Source organism: Pleurodeles waltl, chromosome 3_1 (genome assembly GCF_031143425.1).
Source record: "Pleurodeles waltl isolate 20211129_DDA chromosome 3_1, aPleWal1.hap1.20221129, whole genome shotgun sequence".
NCBI lineage: Eukaryota > Metazoa > Chordata > Amphibia > Caudata > Salamandridae > Pleurodeles > Pleurodeles waltl.
The window spans coordinates 1440265553-1440285919 of NC_090440.1; the positions used below are offsets into that span (position 1 = coordinate 1440265553).

A 20367-nucleotide genomic window follows, 5' to 3' on the forward strand; every position below is an offset into this window, starting at 1 on the left:
CAAAGGGCTTAAATCTGTGCCACATTGTCGGGGTACTCCCTGGCTGTGTAACTGAGTAACCTCGTAAAACCTGGTGTGGATACGGCCCTCCGGGACCTAGAACGGGCATGTGATGTGATACGTTCAAACAGATCTGGGGGTCCCCAGTTTCTCTCTTTGATGCCGCTTTGCAGCAAGCTCAGCAGGCCAGGCACTGGTGTGACAGGTTGTATGGCCTGAGCCAGCCAGTTTCTCTACCTATCAGGTGAGCAGGCAGCTGGAGATTGTTACAACTCAGTGGCTCTCTGTCGCGGCTGCGTGTTTGAGTTCTGGTGTGCCTAGAATAACATTGTGTTTGACATGGCACGTTGAAACATTTCTAATATTGACCTGTTTCATGTATAGTGTTTAGGCTGTTAAAGAGGCCGTATCGTGAATGATGTCTCACTAGATTACACATTCCAAGTTTACATCATCAAAAAAAGGAACATTACGGAATACATATTGTTGTTGATTGTTATAGATGAAGAACTGGGAAAGAGGGCTTTTTTTTTTTTTCTCCCCACTAAATGGCCCCTTTAATTTCATGTACCTGAAAGTAGATAATCATCTTATCGGATAAAGCGTCCTTCATTTGAGGTCTTGCATAAACGTCACAATCTTGAATCTCGGCGGGGCCAACATAGCCATTTATCAATCCGAGGTGGATTCGATGATTCTTATTCAATTCATAATATAACTTCCTATGTTTTGACAGTACTTTGAAGTTGGATACTTTGGCAATAAGCGCCATAAGAATACATCATTGTTTATAGATGCGCAAGGATTTAAGCCATCTAAAAGAGCGCGATTTTCGTGTTTGCTAAGAATGGCACATTCAGCGACACAACTATAGTCCTTTTCTTTTTTTGCTCCCGTTATCGGTTTTAAGAGAAACCAATTATTGTAACATGGTAAATAATTAGGATTATGTGAACATTGTAGTTAGGAATAAGTGTATTGGAGCTATTTGTATGTTTATTATTGCTCTGGAGATCCCTCGGCTAATGGGCCCAAAGCACAAACTCCAGTCTGCAGAACTGAGCTATTCATATAAGCTGTGCCCTTCGTTGTACCAAGCGCCTAGATGACCTCGTTTGTGCAGTGCGTTCTGTTAAATTACACCAAGGCTGCAGTATTATCGTGTAACTAAGTGTTTTTAAACTCTTCTCGCCCGCAGACTACCTGGCGAACCACGGGCGGCTGAGCGAGCCGGAGGCCAGGCGGAAGTTCTGGCAGATCCTGTCGGCGGTGGAGTACTGTCACAGCCGGAAGATCGTGCACCGAGACCTGAAGGCCGAAAACCTGCTGCTCGATAACCACATGAACATCAAAATAGCAGGTACCCGGTCCATCTCCGGCGGTGTTATAGTAACAAACTGTATGAGATGACGAGATTGGCTCATCCAGTCCACTGCTTAGAATAAGCGAATTACCGACCGGTGTCCGGTTTTGAAAGTTGAGTGTAAATGCCAGGCTGGGGTAGGGCTGCCACCTGGCCTTTTTATACCCCCACCGTGACAGGTATTGTAATATCCGTGCCGTTACAAAAATAGAACAATCACCTAAAGCCAGTATTTTTCCCCTTATCAGTCCACACCTTAAACAGTCATTGATGAAAGAAAACGCTTTAAAATGCGTTCTACTGCTGCCATAATGACTGCTGACTGCAGTAGTGTAGGGAAACTTGGAGCCCCCCACCCCTCTGCAAAGTACGTGGAGGGAGGCCCCGGAGCGGTCAGCCCAGGGTACTGTGCAGAGGGGGCCAATGGGGTAACACAACTTGAGGGGAGCCCTCCCCTTTGGACCCAGTCAGGTGTCTGCTGGAGCTCAGGGCCCCCTGGTACTGCAGGGTTGTGAGGGCCCTTGTTACCTTTTTTACACCACAGTAGGTGGCCCTTCGGAGCTCAGCCCCCCCCCCCCCCCCCCTCTTTCACCCCCGTTCTAATGTTATGCCACTGGCTGACTGATAAGGTAAACTAAGACATCAATGACATGTTAAAAATGAATACAAACAATTTCATATACAATTCTACTTAAGAATCCGTTACGGGCCTTTGTTAAATCTTAAAATGGCTGGTATATTTCTCGAGAAAAGGTGGCCACCCTTGGCACGGTTAAGAGCTAGGTTACACAAGAGCTGGTTGCCTGAGCTGGGTTACTGACAATTGCCCGCATTCACTCAGGCGTTAATCACCATGTCCCATCACTGTTCGTTCGCCTTTGGCTTAGCTTTAGAAAGGTAGAGTGGGCAATTAACAGTTTTTTACACAGTGAGCAATAATTCCTAATAAAGCTCGCTGTAATGTTAGCAGGTAGAGGGCTTGCAATGGTTGCTTTGTGTAATGCTCAATGTGCCAGCCCTTCTGTTCGGCGTCTCGTTGTAATTCAGGCATTCTGCCCTCAATGGCTTGAATATTCCAGTACTATTTCATCTTTAATGGAGGGCCGCAGCGTCTAATGCTTGCTTTTACCTCTGTCTGCCGTCCTGGAGAGGGCATAGGTTCCGTGACACCTGAGATGCCAGAAATATGGAGTGTAGCCCGCTGGCGATGGCTACAATGGTTGTTAAAGTCCCCAAACTGGAGTCATAGGCCTAGCCAATAGTTAGAGCGCGTTTAACACCTGGTATTGGATATTGGGCGAAGACATTAAACCAAGTTGACGACTGTTTGGTGATGGATTATATTGAATAGTAACTGGCTAGCTCTGTCATGGGGCTGTGTCGCTCTTGATGTGCAAGCATACATGCATATGCCAAAGGACGTTAACATTTGTTTCGTTATGTTGGGCTGTATGATTTTCTTACTATGCTTAAGATTTTAATACAATATGCAAAAAATATACATTTGTGTTTTATGGTCTAGACTACCGAGTAACACATAGGAATCCGATGTTGCAATTAATGAGGCATTATCACGCGATAATGCCCCGGGGGCGCCGATATTCCTCTGGGAATACGGGAGTGATCAGATTTTTCTTCTGTTTACGCTAAAGATACTGCTGCCATGCTTGTCTTGTGTTCTGAAACAAAGCGTGTGATGTTTGAAAAACACATAAAACGTCAGGGCGGATTCAGCATAACCGTATGTTCTTTGCTGTAAACAAGAGTGCGTTGAACATTTGGTGCGTCCGATGATCAGGCGGCATTGCCACGAGGGCCCTGATCGTGTGCCTTTCGCCCTTAAAGGCTGCCACTCCTGGGAGTGTCTTGCCCGGGGTTGTTTGTGCTGGTGCGAGGAATAGTTACACATTCTGAAGTTTGATCCACTTTTTGGACAAGCGAGAGAGGCGTCAAAGTGGTGCCCAAGCTTAAGGATGAGACCATTCCTCTGTACAGGTCTAGCGTCTTCAGAGACTGAGGGGGTAATCTAAAATAGAAGAAGGGGAAATGAACGTTTGAATGAAATGCGTCCTAAAGTCTCTCCACGAATGAGATTAAATCAAGCACATCACCCATCACATTTTATGGTGCTCACAGTTCTGCAGGCCATTTTTTTCTCACGATTTTAACGTTGTATTGAAAAAATGTTATTGACAAGCATAAAAGACAAAGGTGGGCAACCATAATGCAAAAGACACGTTTTGAACTTATGGAAGGATTGTTCTTTCACAGGTGCACAGGGGGAGATCTTCGCTGGCAAGATTTAGTGAGAGATTAATTGCAGGTGCTTATTACTTACTGATAGAGAAGTTCATACTAGGCAAAATACGTATCTCCCTGAAGGGTAAAAAAATGATTACGTGCTAGTCGAGCAAGTAAACAGCCAATCCTACCTTGTGTTTCCATCCCATAATTTTAGGAATCTTGTGACTTTAAATATTTAGGATCTTGTGTGGGTTTCCTTGAACCTCTCCTTCCAACCAGAAAGAGCCCATGAATGTTATTGCAATTACAATAAAAGTAGTACATCATGCACTTTTCTCTCACGATGACAGCATGGGAAAGGCACTTCTAACCACCCACTTCATCCATCACACTGCTAAGTGCTGCATACCATAACACGATAATCACACCTCGGCGGTCTTCATACAACTTGGAACCACTTCCTACATACGATCAGAACAATGACAACACCCTGTTCCATCCTCAGAAAATACGTGATATGCATGTAGGCAAGCGCTTTGGCACCCAAATATATAAATGTTGCAATACACTACCCGAAGCCCAAGAAAAGCCCCTGCTAGCTACTAAGATTTTAGGTGCAGCAGTAAAAAATAAATTAAATCAGTTCGAGACTTGCGTCATTTGTGTTTGTGCAGTTTCCTTCGTGACCACCGAAACCAAGGTTAGAAAAGGTGGGGCTGAGGCTACCAAAGGGCAGGGCAGGGGAGCAGTATTACCCCCGTTTGCCTTTAATTGACTTCCGTAAAAGGCCTGCAGTATCTGACTCACCTGCCAGAAATGGTAGCCAGCCCCACTGTTAAGATGTGAGAGCCTGGAGTCGTTGGATGTGCCCCCTGTTGTGCCGCTCCCGTTTCAGTTTTCCCTCTTATGGTGCGGTCCCAAAGCTAAGGTACATTTATGCTCTTTAATGGAACATACTACTGCAACAGATCTTCCAAAATGGTACCTTTTCTGCTGTCGTACAATTAATAAATAGAGTGGGAGCTTGGTTGTTTTATGGGACATGGGGCAACACAGTTGTAATGGTTGTTAACCCAAAATTTGAACCCTTGAAATGCTAAAAACCAAAAAAAAGCCTTTTAGCTTGAAAGAGCCAGAAAAACGTGATCTATGTGTATAAATTTAAAAAAATAAAAAATAAATTCTACCTGCCCTTGAAAGGCCAAAGCTTCAGACAACGACTGTGACAGCAACCTCTTTTCCTTCTTTTTCAGCCACAGTTGTTCAACAGTTCATAGCTGACTTTTAGGAACACTCCACGACAGTGGCGGGTGTATTTATTAACTTCAGTCTTGTTGAAGTGAAAAAATGCGGTCCACGGGTATCTGGTGGTTTCCTTAAACCCTGGCTACAAATATAGGAAAGCAGCACCTTTTGCACTTATTACATGGTAATTACTTGGAGGTTCTCAAACCACCAGTTTTTCCTCAAAGAGAAGTCTGATTACATGGGTATGTACTGTAGATACAAAATGAACGGATCCTGCCAATATATTCAGGATGGTCACAAAAGGTAAATTTATATGCACAGGCAAAGTTTAGCCCACAAATCTTTCATGGCTCTGGCCTACCTGAACCTACACTGCCTGGACACACTTGGTCTACCCTTTGTAATTGAGACATGACAACTTCTCCAAAATCATACAAACGCAAACAAAACAGTTATTTCATGTCAGTGTAAATCTGAGCATGCTTGATCACTCCATGTTATAAAATAGGTGTTTACAAATGACTTGTGTGAAAGGTGTAACATGGTCGTATGTGCATGCTTCAACCTGAGGCATTTTCGCTGTTGGTCCATCAGGCCAGCAACATGACAGGTTTCAGGGTACCCACTCTCTAAATAAAGGTTTCCCATTTAGATTCATTGTATGGAAAATTGTGTATTGTTTATATCATAAAACCTGGTATTGATCCCGCCGTCATGTCTGGTGTGTGGCCATGTCTTTTTCTGACATTGATACACACTTTCTTGGCTGGGTCACCTTTAGTGTATATGGTTGTCTGTTTTATTGCTTTGGAGAAAATTGCTTTCAGTAAGATTTTGAACACCATTAAATGCCTGGTTCTGAGAGAGTGGCAAATAAATTGCAACGTAGGCGTCAACTGGATCCATTTCATAAATGCATTATATTTTAATGTTCCTATCAGTTTGGCCCTGTTAATACACTGCTCCCTGAATTATCAATCCCCTTTTCCCAGGCCTCAAACAGCATATCCTTTTTTTAGATCTTCGTTTCCCAAATGTTTTCAGCTCTGAAGGGAAGCAGCCACTCTGCCTCCTAGGCAATTCCAGGTCATTCCCCAACAAAGGCTTTTTCAAAAGCGCTCTGGGCTCGGTATTAGACAGAGAAAAGTTACAGGCAGGAGCTGAGTCTTCTTGTCTAGACGTAGAAGACCAAGTTTCACCTGCTGACTTTGGGGTTCCTTTACACTCTTCTCAACACTTCTGTCTTTTTAGAGGAAAGGGAGAGAAAGAAATTTGTGTTTTTATGTGTGTGTGTGTATGATGATGATGAGATAGTTGATGTATGTCAGATAACGTGTGTGTGAGGTAGTGGATATGAATATGTTTGTGCGTTTTATATCATTTCTGAGAGATCCACAGACCATATAAGCACCTTAAAGCTCCCAAAACATTGCATTTCTATACTTCAATGTGTTTTTTTTTTTAGTTGTCTGTTTGTGTTCCAAAAGAGCCCATACTAAATAAAAAAAGGTAATCAAATTATGACTTAAAAAAAAAAGTACTGGCACAGCTAACAGGTCTTGCTTTTTTTTTGTTTGATGCCCATTTGGCTTTGGCAGTGCTTGTTGTCGATGTTGTGCAGTACCAGCAAAAAAGGGTGCGGGCAATGCAGAACTGAATCAACAAAAACGAGCACAAAAATCCCAATTACATATACAAGTTACATATAAGCGTTTAAGCATCACCACCCTTTCCCACTTATGGTGTTGTGGCGGCCATCTTGCGGGTTTGTTTTAAAAATGCTTTCAGCTTTCTGTTTTAAGGCACAAGATGCCCCTCTTAAAGTGGTGAAATTGAAAAACATAAAAAGTGTGCAAAACAAGCACTTTTTAAGTAAAAGAGCAGCCAGTAGCAGCTTGCAGGCGTCTGACGTTGAACAATATGTTGGAAAAAAAGAGCAACAAAAGGCAGGGAAGCAACAGAGGAGCTGTGGGATGGATTGAGGTGAAAAAAGCATACAAATTAGAAAAAATATGAGTAGGGGCCATGGAAGCACCATTTGGGCAGGTGGAGAGAAACATGGATAGCGCTAGAAGGGTAATAGAGACCACTCTTATTGGGTGCGAATAAAGTCATTTCTTGAATGTAAGCACTTTAAGGATCCCAGTCATCCAATTGGAAGGATGTTAAAAAAAAACTATGCTTATGGTGAAGGACTAACACAGAAAGAGGAAGGAAAGCCATTGAATAAGAAGGAAGCAAATGAGATTAAAAAGAAAAGCAACCAGTGATAAGAAATGACTGATCCGGAGCTCACTGTGAGCATTGGTGTTGTCCACAATATTTCTTAAATGCTCAACTGGAAGTTGTCTGTAGACAAAGCTTGCAGTACTTTCTTTGCTATAAAATCCTTGCCATGGTTTCAAGAGACTGTTAAAAATTTCATGGACTTTGGTCAAAAGTTGCAAATTTATTTAGCCAAATTATTGAGTTTTGTATTCCCATTGTCCTTATTATGTTGTCTGGAGTACTACATCATGAGTGGGGATGGGCTGTCCTGCCAGCACAACTAGACCTGCAAATAACCTGGTCTCTACTTATCATTTCACTTTTTGGTCACCTCCCCCATTCTATCTCAGTACTACACCTTCTTAGACACCCACAAATTACTATGCACAACTTCAGCTAACCCGAAAAACTGACAAAACATCTACAGCTTATTTAAACCAAAAAGCCAGAGAGCTGCCAAATATAAAACTTATGAATAAGTTATTCACATGTCCACTTCTGTCCAGCACTTTCTGCCTTTTGCAGTCAACAGCACATCTTAGAAACCTTGAAAATTATATTATCAGAAAAGTCAGTCAAACCCCGGGCTCTCATCCTCAGAGCATTCAGGCAATTCACCTGAGTTTTCATCAAAGTTTAATTCAGCTCTTCATCCGAGTCTATTATCTCAATTCCAAAGTCCTTTGGACGTTGGGGACACAGCTTCTTTACCAGGCAGAAATGAAGGTAGATGCCTCGCTTGCTGTGGCGGCGGGGCGGGACAGGATGCGGCGGGAGTTGGGGGATGGTGTTAAAAAAACAAAAAACATTTACCTTCAAGGGGAGGCACATTTGTCTCCCCTCCATCCTCTTCCTCCTTCCGGCTGCACAGGCTTCCAGACAACACGACCCGCCAAAGAGACCTGCGCACTTTGTGTACACATAGCCCTCCTCTGGCCCCCTCCCTCCAACCCAGCCCCGCCCATCCTGCCCTGCCCTTACTACAAGGAAAAATAAAATGATAATACCATAGTGTACGCTATTATCATTTTATTTTTCCTTTTGGGGAAATCCAGTGGGAGGGGAGGGGGAGAACGTGCCGCCGCCTTAGCAGAGGTGCCGCCCCTGCTTGCTCAATGCAAGTTGTCCACCTTTGAAAAGTCCAAAAGTTCAGTTTCACTGCACAATTTGTTTCAGGCTCATTTTCCACATATAACCTTACGTTCTGAGTCTTGCCTGCCTCGTTCCTATCTTACAAGTTTAGCATTTTAAGAAACTCAACATTAATGTGGCAACAAAAAAAAAGCATTGTTCCTCCGGTAAGGGTGCAAAAGCAAACGATAGAACCCGCTGCATTACTTTTAATTTATGCTACGTGTGAGACACAGCGAAGTGAGGTGGTATACTACGGTTTAAAAAAAAAAAAAGTAGGGTTTTTTTTTTTTTTGCGATGTTACATGGCGTGAACTCCCTCCGAAGGCATTGGATCTCTTTGCATGAGTTGCCACGTTTCTTGTACCTGTTGTGTATCTCATATTATCCAGGCACCTTGTTGCCGTAAGCATAGTTGAATAGGTTAAAAATCTTCGCAGAACAGAACCCTCGAGTTTTTTTTCTGTGTGTGCTCACTGTCCCCAGAGATCCGTTAGGGATCAGAGTGTAATCAGGTGGTAGCGACTGCTATTTTGAAGCGGACGCTGCCCCTGGTTCCCCCAGGCTGGCGGCCGGCATGCCACGCATTGACGTCAGAGGCGGCTGATCAGTATTCTGCCCGCGAAGTGGGTCAGCTTTGATAATTAGTGCTCTCTGCAGCTCGCTTACCTTGCCGTTCACCCCTCCACAATTATCTCCATCCCTCGCACTTAGCATCAGAAAAATAGAAAAGTGGCGTTCAAAAGGATTCGGAGGCTGCACGTAGAATTTGCAAAGATCTGCCTCTAGACTATTATGTTCTTGGTTTGTTCTACTGCGTTGGTGTGCTCATCTGTGGGGAGCTGAATTGTGCTCACGTCCTTGAGCCAAGGATTGAGGAAATACATTGACACTATTGGCACCGATTTCCTCAGTAAGGGAAGAGGTGGACCAAAAATATATTGTTTTCACTTTGTTTTTCTGCAGACCACTACAGTTTAGTGCCATTGAGTTCTCTAGGTCCCTGTCGAAGCTGGATGTGTTCAGTCCTGCTTCCCGAGGGCCTGAACCATGGGCGATTTTCAGGAACATCACTACACATGTAAACAATTTAAATTCAGATTTATTGTATGTAAATTTATATTACTTGGATATTGGATATTCTGAAAATCTGGAATGGACCTGTCCCACAGTCTAAGCGTCTCTAGTCCCAAAGGGCACATCATTCCTCATGTAGAGATGAAGTGTGCTGGGCATCAGTGAGAAGAGGGACATCTGGCATACAGGCAAGCATCTCGCGTAGAATAGGATGCCTATCAAAGCCTGAAGATGGTGGTCACTTGGTGCTTTATTTTGTAAAAAAAATAAGCGCCGGTGCCCAAAAAACTGCTGAGACATCTGCAGCAGGTGCTATAAAATGTCAGAGCGCGAAATGCAAGGGTGCTCAGTCCCGAAATTCACCCCAGGCCTCTTTAATTCCCTGCCAGAGACTCCTATGTCCCATTATCTCACTCTTTCAAGTGTCTGCTTTCTCTCTTTTGGTGACAGATTTTCTGTTTTCCTTTTCCTTCATCTTTTCGTTTTTGTTGGTTTTTCCCTCTATTGGCATCAGGAAATGTCTGATGTGGAGAAATAAGTGCTGGTGACCATAAATAAGTACCGGTGACCACCACCAGCAACCACAGGCTCAAATTAAGCACTGGAGTCACTAGATGAGATGGATCGTCAAAGACACTGAAGTTCTTTTGGAGAGGGTGCCTTGGAGTATTTGAAGGGTAACTCGATTCATGTTCTTGGGGCACAGAGGGCAGTAAATTGCTGGTACCAGATAAAGTAATAAAAGAGAAAGGATAGTTTCCAAAGTTCTTATGATCATTTGATGTCCCGATCTATAAGCTCTACCAGAAACAAACTAGTGCAACAGAAGTCTATCCTATCACCTTCAGATGATAATCTGCCTTGCAGATCTTGCAGGTGACATCTCTTTGCTGGAATGTTGCTTCTAAAAAATAAAGTATTACAAATGATTGTGAAAAGTAAAAGGCCTATGAGTGGTGGTTCGCCATAATGCCACCTAATGGCGGAACATAGTCCAGGGAACGGATCACAAGTGAGGACACTGATCATGTCATCTGTGGTACACTGCTTTGTGTTTCTGGCAACAAGAGACTTCTATCCGGCTCCCTTCTACCGTAGCTCGCAGGCTAGTTGTATGTTATCATTTACAGCGGTTTCTTAAGTTGGCAAAAAAGCAATGTCAACAAGCACATAACATTTTTGATTGGCAAAATTGAGGCTATGACCAAATTTGAAAACCTGAAGGAGGACAGAGTCTAGGGAGACAGACGCTCCCTCCCTTAATACTGTCAGCAGCAGGAGCTCCATGGGTACTGAATGTGATCAATGCCTTTTTTACGACTAGATCTGTTTATTGTCATATTTAAAAAAAAAAAAAAAAAAACTCCAATAGTTACAGAATTGATCTTTAACAGATGTTTTTAATATTGTACCAAGACAGACATGCATCTGTTGACATGAAACTAAAGTTACATTTATCAGCATGCTTCTAACAGAGGATTTGGTAGAAGAGCATAATGTTTGAAGTAGAGTATTCTACTAAATACTGCAGATCAGAAATCTTAAATTCAATGCATGGCAGTCCTATTGTTCAGGGGAATTGGGAACCACTTTGCCAATCAGAGTTATCACTGAGTATATGAAGAAGAAGCAGACTTTTCCTTGTATGGCTGGACCAGCTTGCTCTGGCCAGTAAAGTGTAAGGATTTAGAGTGCCTAAGGCAAAATATAATTTTGTATCCTGGAGTGCTCCAATGCACTGATAAAATGCTTTTTATATCCCTTTTGAGATAATTTGGCTCCAGCATTAGGCGGCACACTAAGGCTTGCTGCCTTAATTTCTCTAATGTATGTTGACTGTCTCGGTTTTTTTTTATCAACAGATTGTTCAGTGAACCATGGATGAGATAGGTCTATCAGTCGACCCCTTCGGGAAGTAGAATTGTTCATTTTGGCATTCGCAAAGGCTGACTGTGTGCCACAATGGGGCTAAAGCCTGGCACTCGGAATTCTAAGCTATCATGTGAGATGCCACTGTCGAGTTAGAGCCCAATATAAAATATGGTTTTGCACTTGCTAAGGAAGTACAACACTGACAGACGCAATAAATTAACAAAACACCAGAATGCTGCCACTTGCTAATAGGTTTCTGACTCACAATGTCCACATTTGCAACTCCCTGCATATTGCTTGATGGGAACACCCCTTTCCTTGTGACTCACAAGCCTATGCATCAGCAGTTTGTGACTGCTTTTGCAGTTGTGTACTATGACTGGGATACAGACTCCTAAAAAGGAGCAGTATCTGTTCGCAAAGTGGGAGCTATCTGGGAGGGACAGTTTCAACTTGGTGAAGTTGCCTGTGGGTTGTGGAGGAAGCAGATGTGGTCAAGAGGATTGCTGCATTCTCCCCCAGTATACCTTCACATCATACCAATGTATTTCTTTTTTTAATTGCCGCCCGATCCCTTTAAGGATAAGAGGCTGCAATCAGGAATTTTGCAAAATGCTATGATGGTATGTTATTTCCACTTGATATAGCGCCCAAAACATACCAGAAGGTATATCTCTGCACTTCGCCAGCACATAAACACCGCTGTAGCCTAAAACATCCAGGCCTTCAGGAGTTTTTTATTTATTTTTAATTCGGCAAAGTTGGAGCAGCAACAGCGGTGATACCGAAGCAGGTTCCAAGTTGTATGTGCAGCGAAGGAAAAAGCTCTTCCTCCATATCTGGAGGTACGAATGCTTGGAACGGAAAGGAGCACCTCATCGCTTAATCTAAACGTTCTTGCAGGATAGTAGTACTGCAGTTTATCCTTTAGGAATGAGGGGGCTCCACCCATCAGAGCCGTGTGGTGAGGCAGCAGACCTTAAAAATAATGCACTTCCTGATTGGAAGCCAGTGTAAGGTGCTCAATGTGGGCGCTGATGGGAAGTCTGCTGGGAGATTACAGATCAGGTGTGCAGCAGTGTTTTGCACCACCTGGAGTTTGGCAAGTAGGGAATCGTTTGTGGCCATGAGCAAGGCATTACCTTAGTCAAGGTGGCTGATGACCAGGGCCAGCACCAGAGTCCAACTTGCAGAGGATAATAACCAAGGGAACATTTTCCTCAGAAGCCATCTGGTCCCAAAGCAAGCCCCGCAGGTAGCAGAGATTTAGTCCTTAATGGATTGGGCCTGATCTAATTTAACACCCACATTTTTCATCACAACGGAGGTCTACTGTCCCTTTCCACAGTCTTTCGCTGCATTTTCAGCCAATTGCGATTTCCAGAGCGAATCCTGCCTCACTGATATATATGTGGCATAACTTCAGTGAATCCTTCTGAATGCCCTTTTTCACAGCGAAGTATTAGCTCATTCATCACAGCACAAAATAATTATTGGGCCACAGAGCTATGCAAAAACAGTGACTGCTTTGCAACCCAATATTTGATCCCCTAGCCCTTTAGATCTTTCTCCACAGACTCAAAAAGCATGATGCAAAATGGGTTTATAAAGAGAGGATGGACGGGAGGAGGATTTATATCTTTATTCTGTAACTTTTGCATTTTACTGCAGAATGAAATGGACAGCACCCTTTTGAGCAAGCGAACACCTAACTGGTTTTGGACTAAGGGAGCAAGGATTGTAGAGTATTAATTTACCAAAGTTATTTGTGCTCTTAAGAAAGAGGACTGAAAAGGTTTTCAGATCTGAAGATTTGTAAGATAATCAGGACCTTCTGTTTTCTTACTATAAGGGGAAGAGGCAGGTTTCCTCACTGACTTTCACTTGGAACAAACAGCTGGCGTGTTGACATTTTTTCCAATGTTCAGGTCTTTCTCTGTGAGTACAACCAGAGTTTCTCAAAGATGCGTCCAGAGACTCCAAGGATTATGGATTCTTTTCCAGCGCAAATAATTCATATTTGTGAATAGATAAGGGTATCGTTTCCAATTGAGAAAGAACTGATCTTTACAGGGAGTGCGGAATTATTAGGCAAGTTGTATTTTTGAGGATTAATTTTATTATTGAACAACAACCATGTTCTCAATGAACCCAAAAAACTCATTAATATCAAAGCTGAATATTTTTGGAAGTAGTTTTTAGTTTGTTTTTAGTTTTAGCTATGTTAGGGGGATATCTGTGTGTGCAAGTGACTATTACTGTGCATAATTATTAGGCAACTTAACAAAAAAAAATATATACCCATTTCAATTATTTATTATTACCAGTGAAACCAATATAACATCTCAACATTCACAAATATACATTTCTGACATTCAAAAACAAAACAAAAACAAATCAGTGACCAATATAGCCACCTTTCTTTGCAAGGACACTCAAAAGCCTGCCATCCATGGATTCTGTCAGTGTTTTGATCTGTTCACCATCAACATTGCGTGCAGCAGCAACCACAGCCTCCCAGACACTGTTCAGAGAGGTGTACTGTTTTCCCTCCTTGTAAATCTCACATTTGATGATGGACCACAGGTTCTCAATGGGGTTCAGATCAGGTGAACAAGGAGGTCATGTCATTAGATTTCCTTCTTTTATACCCTTTCTTGCCAGCCACGCTGTGGAGTACTTGGACGCGTGTGATGGAGCATTGTCCTGCATGAAAATCATGTTTTTCTTGAAGGATGCAGACTTCTTCCTGTACCACTGCTTGAAGAAGGTGTCTTCCAGGAACTGGCAGTAGGACTGGGAGTTGAGCTTGAGTCCATCCTCAACCCGAAAAGGCCCCACAAGCTCATCTTTGATGATACCAGCCCAAACCAGTACTCCACCTCCACCTTACTGGCGTCTGAGTCAGACTGGAGCTCTCTGCCCTTTACCAATCCAGCCACGGGCCCATCCATCTGGCCCATCAAGACTCACTCTCATTTCATCAGTCCATAAAACCTTAGAAAAATCAGTCTTGAGATATTTATTGGCCCAGTCTTGACGTTTCAGCTTGTGTGTCTTGTTCAGTGGTGGTCGTCTTTCAGCCTTTCTTACCTTGGTCATGTCTCTGAGTATTGCACACCTTGTGCTTTTGGGCACTCCAGTGATGTTGCAGCTCTGAAATATGGCCAAACTGGTGGCAAGTGGCATTGTGGCAGCTGCACGCTTGACTTTTCTCAGTTCATGGGCAGTTATTTTGCGCCTTGGTTTTTCCACACGCTTCTTGCGACCCTGTTGACTATTTTGAATGAAACGCTTGATTGTTCGATGATCACGCTTCAGAAGCTTTGCAATTTTAAGAGTGCTGCATCCCTCTGCAAGATATCTCACTATTTTTTACTTTTCGGAGCCTGTCAAGTCCTTCTTTTGACCCATTTTGCCAAAGGAAAGGAAGTTGCCTAATAATTATGCACACCTGATATAGGGTGTTGATGTCATTAGACCACACCCCTTCTCATTACAGAGATGCACATCACCTAATATGCTTAATTGGTAGTAGGCTTTCGAGCCTATACAGCTTGGAGTAAGACAACATGCATAAAGAGGATGATGTGGTCAAAATACTCATTTGCCTAATAATTCTGCACTCCCTGTAGAATGAACTCGGACACCCTGAAGCTCCGAGTAAATGTTCTGCTTTACAAATTACCCCCAAACAAAAATCGATAATGCATGCTTTTACCTTTTTCAAACCCTGTCTTTCTCCTCTTGCACTGTATAATAACAACTCTTGAATACCTTACTTAATGTTTTCGGCTAAGAGCACTGAAGCCATCATCACGTGCCTCAGCATGTTTCGCTTCTGTATGAGTAAGTGCTGCTGTAGTTAAAAAATGGCTGGATGTACCAAACAGGTTGTTATATTCCACGCAGTTACTAGGACCACCAGTGAGTACAGTTCATCTGCGTTATAGAAACATTACTGGGTTGCTGATCGCCATTTTACATACTGGTGTGTACCAAATACGTAGTTGTCTTTATTATAATTGTTATTCGTGTAGTTGCTGCTTTTAGGTCCAGTTTTCTTTACTCCACAGCAACTGTACATCAACGAGAGTGAGCTATGACATACTACACACCTTTTGATGTTGGCAAAATAACAAGCTGCCTTTCAGTTTAAATGAAATTGTCAATGTAGCCCAAGTCCTGAGAAACGGGGAGAAACAAGGGGACGAGTGAAATTGGGCAAATATAAGACAGATCGCATCTTACCTCAGCACAGTGCAATTTTGGCTTGCCATCAGGAACACAAACCTGTTACTTGCCGAAGAGATTTTTCAGTATGAAAATCCTAACTTTACTCTTATTTTTTCCCCCAAACGTTTTAGCCTCCTCTTTAATCTGCAAGAACGATTAGCTCTTTGTCCATGTGCCTCTGTTCTGCGACTAAGTTTATAAATCACAGAGTGAAGTTTAGGCTAACATACTTAAGGAAGTAATGTTAGGTATTTCAGCAAGGAACAACCTTCTCTGTAAATTCACTCACAGTGGCAGAGGTAATCCCCTTCTTAACATGACTCGCTAATTTGACATGTTTTTTCTGTCTACTAAGTAAGAAGATATAGCTTTGTAACATTGGCCTGGAGAAGGCTTTCGGCTATACAGTTTTGTTGTTCTTGGTCCGTTTCTTAGATGTCGAGATTTGACTTGCAAAGTTCTCTCAGGTCTCTGAGCTCTGTGATTGGCATCACGTAGGTTCACCTGAGGGACAGGCCCTCTCAAGCCACCCCCTGACTTGGCAGCATGCTGGCCTTTCAGTTTACATTGCTCATCTTCTTAATTCCATACTTAGGCTGCAAATAGAGTGCACCCGCTGTGTGCCAGGTGGGTGCTAAGCGAGAATTAACTTCTGTGAAAATGAGCAGGAATGCGTTTTTGGCACTCCTCACTGTTACAGATTGGAATGGCTTTCAGTATACTAAGTTATGTTAAAGATTATTTGTGTAGGGTTTATGCCACTTTGTGGCAGCATAAACACAGTTTCATCAGTGAAGATGCAGACAGGAAAAAGCATAATTTTATGATCCTCGGTTAGGATATAGAAGTAGCGGATTTAGTTTGGAATCTTATGTTCAGGCCAGAGTTGTCAAGTCAAATTTCGGTCCACCAAGGCTGTAGACATGGCAGATTTTGAGGCTATCCTCCTTATATCTGTGCTTCACGTTTAGATTTGTTATATGCACTTTTTATCTTGCATGACTAGCACGAACATCTTGAAATAATCTGGCCCACGTGTATCTGTTTTAGATTACACTGTACCTGAAAATATTAATTTAGCTTAAACAGAAGCTACCATTTAAAATATTTAATATTTCTACTACTTTTTTGTAGTGAATTGAGTTTAGAAAATGTAGTTTTTAGTTTAGCAGCTTTAGATAGGCACGTATTTAGTGATTTAAAATGGATTTATTTTGTTCCAGTTTAATTTTAATAAAGATGTTTTGATTTAAAATGCTCACAGTTGCTTTATTTTTAGTATTAGCTTCAGTGTACCTACTATTAATTTCAACTTTTTACACTGTGTTTAGTTTTGTTTTAGTATAAAAGTTTGAAGTTAAACCACAAACGTTTGAAGTACTTTGATATATTTTTACAGCAGGTTTTATACAGGAAAGCTAGTTTAGAACAATTATGTTGGTTCAGTATGGCACATTCACTGTATAATGTTTCCAATTACTTATGTTTAGCTTTAGTAACAAAATGTTAGTTCAGGTTGCTAACAGTGAATTTTTTTTTGTATAGAGTGCTTCTTTATAATATTTATTGGCTCTGCAGTGTAGTTTTAAGTGCCAGTTATAGTTTACTTTTTATTATAGGGGCTACGATGTGAACTATAGCAGCTGAAGTTTACAGTGTTTACAGTTGCTTTAATTTCAGTAGATAAGCTTTAGTTTCGGTATAATGGTTTTACATTATGACGCTTACAGTAGCTTTAGTTATACTACAGAGGCTTTCTTTAAAATGGTTTACAAGACCTGATTGAAAAAATTATGCCAGTGTTAGTTTCGTTTTAGTTTGCAGGGCTGAAGTTTACAATATTTATAGCGTCTGTTGTGCAACATATTAATAGATTATTAAGATTGTTATTGCCACTCTTGTAGTGCACGATCTGTTTTGGGCTCTTTCAGTAGTCCTGGACGGGTCTACAAAAGGTTCTGAGGTTTCCATTGCCAAGTCGAGACTAATTCAGCTAGTGGAGAATGTGCTATCAGTAGTTTAAAAGGGTATGCTCCTATATTTGGTTAGTGTGAAGCTGGGAGTAGGAAGTAGGACTCATAGCTTTATAGTCAACAACTGCACTATTGAGCGTGGATTTAAGCTTTTTTTGTGGAATCTTAGTAGCAATGCCTACATATGTATTTTTCTTATAAAACAGAGACAGAGTCCACATAGAATAGATAGAAGTCCAGATAGTCCAAAGTCTAGTTTCCCAGGATAAAACTATAATGACTTTTATTTGATGTGCAGTGCTGCATTGACACTTGTAACAGCAGACATCATTGCTACAAGAAGTACCAAGTGTGGACAGGGAAGCTGTCAAAAGCAGTATATAGGCGCTAGGCATTTATAAAACCTGGTGGACTTAATCGAAGACAGATCTGCCCGTTGTTCTATCCATTTGGGTTGAAGCAGCAATGCCATCAATCCACTAATGATTTGTGATCGTGAGGGAGGAAAGGCATTTTCATGCAACCTCAGAAGAGCACATCAATACACACATCAGTTTTGCATGGATATTGCAGGATATAAAAAACAGTGTTGACAATTTTATCAACCACCAGTCACAAGTATTCTTGCTATATAATTTCCTGGTCTACTGTTCATTTGGCCTGTTATCAAATTGCCAATACATTTGAACTTACATAGGTAACCTCTTGAAGATCTCAAGGCATCCACTAGAGACTACTTGGTCTTTCATTAATTAAAAAAAAAAACAATAATTTAAATCGTTTTAGCTCTTAATTAGCAAAAATCGAGGTTTGGACTGCAGAAGAAATAAGTCATGTCCTTAAATTATGGGCAGAGCAGTTTATGCAGGACATCTTGGTTCCGTTCTTTAGCACAGGCAAACGGGCGAAAAGAAATTTAGTGTCCCATGGTATGATGGAAAGTTCTGGCAGCTATTTGTGTGGGAGGCTCTACTCTAGAGCTGTTTCGCTCCTTTCTCTTAGGCAGAGAGCAACCATTCCCCTGAGGGATTTTGTATCAGTCTTTCACTGTGCCGTGTTAGGTCTCTCAGGGCTCTTCATTAAGTCCTTCACATTTTAATATTTATGAGGTGCCCCTAGCAAAATTGATTCACACCTTTCATTTCACTCAAGTTGCGTATGCAGACAACACGCAAATTGTGGTGTCCGTTATGAATGATGATGAGGAGGAGACTGCACGCCGTTTCAGTGGCTGCATAGCAGTCATTGAAAACTGCATGAGTAGCAATAGTCTGATGATGAATTCGGCCAAAACTGAAATTCTTTTTATTGGTAAACAGTGCGTGCTTTGGGACCCATCTCGGTGGCCCCAAAAACTCGGCCCCTCCCTCTCCTGGATCATTAGTTAGGAGCCTGGAATTACTTTTTGATTATAGTATGTCCTTCAAGGTACAGATCTATAATAAACTGACCTCCTTTGCTTTTTCTTGCTGCGGGTTCTAAGAAAGATGCTTCCATTCATTACATTTGAATTTTAAAAATGAGTGGTCACCGCTTTAATGTTGTCAAGACTAAACTATTACAATGCTCTATATGTGGACATTCACCAGTGCTCTCTGAAAAAACTTCAAAGTCTACAGAATGCACCAGCCTGCTTGCTATTGAAAATCTCAAAATTTAAGCCAGTGGCATTGCATTAACTTCACTGGCTTCCTGTAACTAAAAGAGTTAGGTTTAAGGCCCTATGCCTAGCACATAAAACTTTGTATGGAGATGGCCTAGCCTACCTAAAAAAAAAAAGCCTTTTGTGGTATTGTCCCAGAAAAACGTTGCGTTCAACCAACTCTCGAACAGTTACTGTTGGTAAAATTAGAACAAACAAATGGGGAGGCAGGAGCTTTATCTTTTCTACAGCTCAACTGTGTAACAATCTTCCAGGACATCTTAGACATCAGTCCAATCTTCTTACCTTCAGGAAGCATCTTAAAACATGGCTATTCTCCTGCCCAATGTAATTAACAGTTAGCCCTGAGAATCCGTTCTTTTCTTGATGTGCAATCAGCTAGAGGTTCTTTCGGATGATAATTTGTCTTTTAACTGAGGTTTTTCCTTCAACTTTGTGCAGTGAATACTGGCGCCAAGATGCATTTATGCACTCTACAAATCTCTCAATATCATTAGACCAGCAGTGCTGTGGAACAGTTAGTTGATTTTAACAACCAGTCCTACAACTGACTTCATTTTTCAGGGCTTTCCGGTCTTTGTCTGTACTGCAGTTCCTGCCAAGAGTGGCATTCGGAATCTGTAGGGAAGATCTGAGTGGATTTCACTGTGCTTTCTCTCCAGTGATGATACTTTTCAGAGTCTCTGCATAGCCCCCTTACCCTCCTTACATGAGTATATGTGCAGAGCCACTGGGTGGGTGTTTTTTTTATTTTTTTTAAGGGGGGGGGGTTGGTTTGGAGCACCAGACCATATGAAGAAATTTGGGGACAAGGACAGCCAATATGGGCAGCTTAGGGCACACCCACATCCACTGTGATACGCGTGAGACACACTGACCAAGTGTGAGAAGTCTGGAGATCACAGTCAGTGTGAGATGTCTGAAGCACAGATAAGAGACACTTCCAGGAGTTACGAGCACCTGGACTGATGGTATGAGGAGACTTGGGCACATGTACAGACAGTGTCAAGATAGGAGACCATAGGCAGAGAACATGAGGCGCTTCAGCAAGTACAGAGGCAGGTTAAGGATTTATAGGCATTTGGCACAGTGTGAGGAGCTGGAAGACCTTACTCAGTGTGAGCATGGGATACTTTTGGAGATCCCACAGTCTGTGTGATGCATGCGTCTCAGAAGCACGAGAAGCATGCAGCACACAGACTGAGAATGAGAGGAGCTTGTGGCACATGCACACACACAGAGTGACGAGTTTGCTGACCACAGACACAGTGCCAAGAACTTGAGTAACGTGT

General features: G+C 42.1%; 1 protein-coding gene across 2 annotated transcripts in view; it reads left to right on the forward strand.

Annotated features, from left to right (window-relative positions):
- Nucleotides 1-20367, forward strand: part of SIK2 (salt inducible kinase 2) — a 348026-nt gene that overhangs the window by 184541 nt on the left and 143118 nt on the right. For both annotated transcript variants that reach the window (XM_069225002.1, XM_069225001.1), the window contains exon 4: nucleotides 1199-1360. In XM_069225002.1, the coding sequence (XP_069081103.1) occupies nucleotides 1199-1360 (162 nt within the window). The remainder of the gene's footprint in view (nucleotides 1-1198; nucleotides 1361-20367) is intronic.